This window comes from Olea europaea, chromosome 17, assembly GCF_002742605.1.
Source record: "Olea europaea var. sylvestris chromosome 17, O_europaea_v1, whole genome shotgun sequence".
In the NCBI taxonomy this organism is placed as follows: Eukaryota; Viridiplantae; Streptophyta; class Magnoliopsida; order Lamiales; family Oleaceae; genus Olea; species Olea europaea.
The window spans coordinates 737542-743764 of record NC_036253.1 but is presented as its reverse complement, the minus strand read 5'-3'; the positions used below and the strand labels follow the sequence as shown (position 1 = coordinate 743764).

The window sequence follows — 6223 nt, the reverse complement described above, 5'->3', positions numbered from 1 at the left end:
CGTGACTCAATCTTCGACCCAAATTGAGGCATCTACTTCTGTAAGCAAAAAAGATCAGTTGCCACAATTTGATTTATTTGTTTGTAATATCACTAGTACTGATAGTATGAAGTCAGAGCTCGATATTTTATTGGAAGAGCCTCTATTACCTGTATCGAATGATTTTGACATATTGGCAGAGTGGAATGCAAATTCAACAAAATATCATTCTTTGCAAAAAGTTGCAAGAGATATTTTAGTTATCCTAGTATCTATAGTAGCGTCAAAGTCAGCATTCAGTACCAATGGTAGATTTGTTAGTCCACACAGACATAGACTTTAGAGGCTTTGATGTGTGCTAGAGATTGATTGTGGGCTGGCATTCATGGTACGAGAAACACAATTACCTGTGTTTTTCATAATTATTTTTGTTATTTCTTTACTGCTAACTAGTTTTATTTATCGTTAAAACATTCATCGCCTACATCGTACTTTGGATGCTATGCACAGTTGAGTGACGCTATATTGAAGATGAGGTAAATTGATTTTTCTTTAAATGGACTTTGAATATAAATAGTTAAATATATCATTTTTCTAACTAATAATCACAGTTACAGTCATCAATTTTTAGGGAGCTTGATATAGACATTCTAGAAGACGATGGCAGCACTTGAAGATCTACAACATGAAGTGTTGTATTATGTGATGTTTGTTACTTTGTTTGCACGCTAAGATGTAATTTATCCTTTTTGCTTTTTATAGGTAATGCAATTGTATAATATGACATAATGAAGTACTTTGGATCTAATCTTTATTTTATTTTTAGGGGTTTTATATTTATTGTATTATAGAACTGTTATAATCAAACATCCATGCTAAACATTAAATTAAAAAAAGGGGGTAATGAACAGGGCAGGGCCCCTACCTGCCCCGCTTTAAGTGGGTAACGAGATGGGAAATCACCCGTGGGGTTGGAAGCGGAAAAAGGCCGACCTGCCCGTTGTCATCCCTAATCCATTCTCAATCTCTACTTACGGTATTTAGTCCTGTGATTGATATATGTATATATCCACATAATAATGCTTTATATTATTATCCAGAAGATCCTTATTTGATTTAAATAACATAAAATACTTAATTTAAAATATTAAAAAGTGAAAACACAAAATCATTTGACATTTAGAGAAATCCATACCTATTCTTTAAATTCATTGTGTACTTGAGCTATCTATAGCTGAAAATTCTTACGAACAAATCTTGAACGCGCTAAAAAAGATGTTCTTCCCTTTTCTTTCATTTTCCTTCCTTTTTCTTTCTTCTCACTTCCCTTCATTTTTCGTGTTCTCTCTCTCTCTCTCTCTCTCTCTCTCTCTCTCTCTCTCTCCTCTTCTCTCTTTTTTTCTTTTATCTTTCTTCTCTTCTCTATATATAATAATTAAATAGTTGTGATAACGATAATAATCTATCTAGAAATTTTAATTAGAATTTAAATTGAACTTTTATCAAACAACTTTATTAAAGAAAATTCTAACTTCATGAGAATAAGATTCTAGTATAAATTTGTTAAAAATATAAATTTATCTAAATACTTTTATATCAAATAATCCGATAATAATTCAATATATATCCAAATATTAAATTCTAATTTTGTTAAAACTCTTATTTTCAAGGTATGAATATGTTAAAATTCTAAAATTATCTAAACACCTTTAGACCAAATAATCCGATAATTATTTAATAGATATCCAAATATTAAATTGTAATTTTGTTAAAACTCGTATTTTCCAATATTAGGATTATTAGCACAAAGTCCCTATAAAATGTTAAAGTTGCTAAGTAGCCATAAAATCTCAAAACTTGCATTTATGCCTCATAATATATATTGTACATATTTTTTGGGTATTACCAAGCTAAGTCCACTGTAGCTTTATTTAAAAGTACTTCCAAAGTAGGAAATTCTTTTAGCAGTTAGTTTTCAAACAAAAATTAAAACAGCTTCCTCAAGAAACTCTCTAACGGGAAGCAAAATTAAAAGTTACGTCAACCATGCCCTCAATTTCTTTCAATGTGATTTTTCACTTTATTAGAAAATTTTATTCATGATAACTATGCATTGACTTCAAATGGATAAGAGAGTTGTTGATCAGCTAAATAGAGATATGGTGAATAGGCTTGGTCAGTTTGTTTGTGTTACTGTGCATTTCAAGTTCTTTGGTCCATTGGGAATTTTCTTGTTATTTCAATAATTGTTTTGTTTGGTTTTGATTTGTAATTTTGATTGAGAGAAAACAAGTACTATATTCTCATTTGATACATAGAATCCTCCAATTTGAAATTGCTATAATCAAGATAAATCATGTGCAACCTTAAGACCCACCAAGTCTACGTGGCATAGAAAGTAGCAAGTTGATTTGAAGTCGAGGCACAATCCTAAATAAACATTGATTTTCAGCTCGCACCGTCATCCTCCCCCAAGAGAGTTGCTAAGGTGAAAAAGCTCAAGCCGTGCAATGAGTAACCGAATTGACAACATCAATAAATGTACATACAATAGTCCAATACCAATTAGTTAGCATAACACTTGATGCTAAGATAAAGAATTTTGCTACTTCGCCCTAATGGTTGACATTCTCTCACATGCCGTGGATCCCACGTGAATAAAAAAGTCCAAAAAAAGTGAGGCCCCTGCCATTGTGAGAGTCGGTCATCCTCTCTGTCAAAAAAATTCAGACACTGTAGCGGAATTGTAATATTAATAGGTTGCTCCAATTTCAAGAAATTCGAGAGGTGTGCTAGTGTCAATCCAAGCAATGGAGGCCATGCTAGCAAGAGAATTCCAAGTTTGAGACAGAGCATGAATTTGATTATAAGCCGTTGAATTATAATGATATAAACGAGTGATAGATAATTGAGTAATAATTATGAGTCCTACGAAATATTAGATAAAATTAATGTTTGAGTTTGACTATTAAATCATAAGACTAATAAAAATTTTGAAGCGTTGAATGAAATAATTAGACATTAGGTAATTGTAGACTACACGATTTCTTGAGTTGTTCAGCTAATTTCAATTTTATTTCCCTCCTTTGAAATAGTCATATCTTTACAAGATTTTGAAACTCATGATTATTTTCTACCAGTCTACTTTGTATTTCTTTGTTTCTTCAATTTCATTCTGATCATGCCTTTTTTTACTATTATTATGATTCTGTACTTATCCTGGTAATTCAAATTTTGTCACTTTGATTCAGTTCAAATAAACTTATGCCCTTATTAATAAGCATATTTCCGAATAAATTTAGATTTGACTGCATGAACTTATTATATTTACAATGTTCTTCGCTCCCCCATTAGCAGCTTCTTGCCTTGCTGCACTTAAATAAACGTTTGTACACAAGAAGAGTGAGGAGCCCTTTATTCAATGGTCGAAATCTTGAGACACCATTTAAAGCATTTCTACAAGGAGATATCGAAAGGGCAAAAAATGAATAATTGACAGGACAATCTTGTTTCCATGTCCTCCTTTAAATCACAAACAGGAAATACCCAGGAAAAAGAACGAGAACAAATAAAATAAGGAAATACGAATGAGCAGGAGCATTTTCAGATATCTGATGATGTGAGTCTTTCATAATGCGGTCTATATATTTTTGAATTATCTATCTTCAAGCACGTATTTTTTAGAAGCATTTCCTGTGAACAATCGACGGCCCAGACTCGTCGTACTCTGCCTTTGCTATCCACATCTGCACCCAAAGAAACAATAAGGATCTCTCCTTAGAAATTTTTGAAGTTCTTGGATAGTAATGGATAGTTTCACCGAAATGAAAAAAACAAAAGATAAAAAAAATCTTGTTAATCGTACGCAAACATGTTTTAATAACAAACTTAATCAAACACAGAACAGGACATAAAGATTTATTTGATCAGAAATTACCAAGAACACGCATGACTGAATTGGTTAATTGGAGAATGCTGTAATCTAAGGGAAACATACCTGCTGGAATGTACTGAGAGAGGCCAGAATGGAACCTCCAATCCACACACTGTACTTCCTCTCAGGTGGAGCAACCACCTTGATCTTCATGCTGCTTGGAGCTAATGCCGTAATCTCCTTGCTCATCCTATCAGCAATTCCCGTGAACATCGTCGAACCACCACTGAGGACAATGTTACCATATAAATCCTTTCTAATATCAACATCACACTTCATGAGAGAATTGTAAGTGGTTTCGTGTATTCCAGCAGATTCCATCCCAATCATCGATGGCTGGAAGAGGACTTCTGGGCAACGAAATCGCTCAGCACCAATAGTGATTACCTGTCCATCAGGTAGTTCATAGTTCTTCTCCACAGATGAGCTTGTCTTCATTGTTTCCAATTCTTGTTCGTAATCAAGAGCAATGTAGGCAAGCTTCTCTTTTATGTCCCTTACTATTTCACGCTCGGCTGATGTGGTGAAAGAGTATCCTCTCTCAGTCAGTATTTTCATGAGGTTATCTGTGAGGTCACGACCAGCCAGATCTAGACGCAGGATGGCATGGGGAAGGGCATAACCTTCATAGATAGGTACTGTATGGCTTACACCATCCCCAGAGTCAAGAACAATTCCTAACAATTACGACAAGAAATTTAAATTAACGCAAATCGAGTTAAGTTCAGCAGATAAAAGAGATGTTTTTTTAGGCTTTAATTAGTATAGAAGTTGTTGGGAAATCAGTGTGTTATATAAACAGAATGTTTCATTTGTAGGCTTCTGAGTCTTTAAACTGATTGCAGGTGATAGCAAATATAATAATTAAAGATCCAGTAAATAATAAGAAATTCAACAATAAATCCTTAGTAACTTCCCTAAGAATATGTTTATTACACAATAGTAGATAGGACTTGATAGTAAAATGGACAAACAGAATGAGCGATTTGTTTCGCACATGGAATTAGAGTAGTGAAGTTCATAAATTACCAACAATACAAAAACATGGCAGTCCACTAGGTGCTCAAAGTGCATATTCAATTAGACACATTTTTCCAATGAGGCATTTTCAAGGGGAAGGGATGAACTTCTGAATGATTAGGTTGAAAGGCATTATTATGCAATTGGAAAATGACTTTTGCCATTTGACTGTAATTTAGTCGCTGTTAGCATGTGTTAGTACTGTTGACTAGGTTGAACTCAACCATATTCAGGAACCAAAAAGGTAACATCTTCTCATCGTACTGTCTAGTCTTATCCACTATTGCATACCAAGCATGTCGGTGTGTGCTTAATATGCACGCTGAAAACAGAACGGAATACATCGGTGCCCAGAGAATTGATCCAATTGACAATTTATTCTCATCAAAAAAGAAGTGCATGGAATGCATCGGTGTCCAGAGAATTGATTCCATTTCCTTACCAGTTGTGCGACCACTGGCATATAGGGAAAGAACGGCCTGGATGGCAACATACATGGCAGGGGCATTAAAGGTCTCGAACATGATTTGAGTCATTTTTTCACGATTAGCCTTGGGATTGAGAGGAGCTTCTGTCAAGAGAATTGGATGCTCTTCTGGAGCCACACGAAGTTCGTTGTAGAATGTATGATGCCAAATTTTCTCCATATCATCCCAATTGCTGACAATTCCATGCTCAATTGGGTACTTCAATGTCAAAATACCTCTCTTCGATTGAGCCTCGTCTCCAACATAGGCATCCTTTTGGCCCATGCCAACCATTACACCAGTGTGTCGAGGACGTCCCACAATGCTGGGGAAGACGGCTCTTGGAGCATCATCTCCAGCAAATCCAGCCTGAAAATTTTGAGATCAAATAATAATAACCAACTACTGCAAAATTCTATTGCATTTCATGAAGGATCCAAGCACCCAATGAATTCATTATTGCAATTATCCGAATAACACTGTTAGGCGGTTACCTTAACCATTCCTGTTCCATTGTCACACACGAGAGGCTGAATATCCTCACTTTCCGCCATCTCTTAAAGCACTCTATTGGGGAAAAAATATGTTAATTGAGGAGAAAGTTAATTCATAATCATAAACATGAAACTCTGCATCCAGTTACACACCAGGTGCAAGAGTGTAGATCAACATTTTGTAAAAATTGATCAGATCTAAATAGTAGCACCAAATGATGACTTCTCAGATGAAACATTTAGCAAAATTTTATTCTCAAACTCAATTAATGTATTTTAGCACCAAACCAAATATATATCAGGACTAATTGTATGAATGACAAACCTTG

The 6223-nt window shown here is 34.5% G+C and overlaps 1 protein-coding gene across 1 annotated transcript; it reads right to left on the bottom strand.

Annotated features, from left to right (window-relative positions):
- Positions 1 to 3369: 3369 nt before the first annotated feature.
- On the bottom strand, positions 3370 to 6223 carry LOC111365940 (actin-97-like). Its single transcript, XM_022986512.1, has 4 exons — positions 5895 to 6223; positions 5376 to 5769; positions 3977 to 4590; positions 3370 to 3725 (listed from the first exon to the last, which is right to left on the bottom strand). The coding sequence occupies exons 1-4, from the start codon at positions 5952 to 5954 to the stop codon at positions 3660 to 3662; spliced, it is 1134 nt and encodes a 377-aa protein (XP_022842280.1). The 5' UTR covers positions 5955 to 6223; the 3' UTR covers positions 3370 to 3659.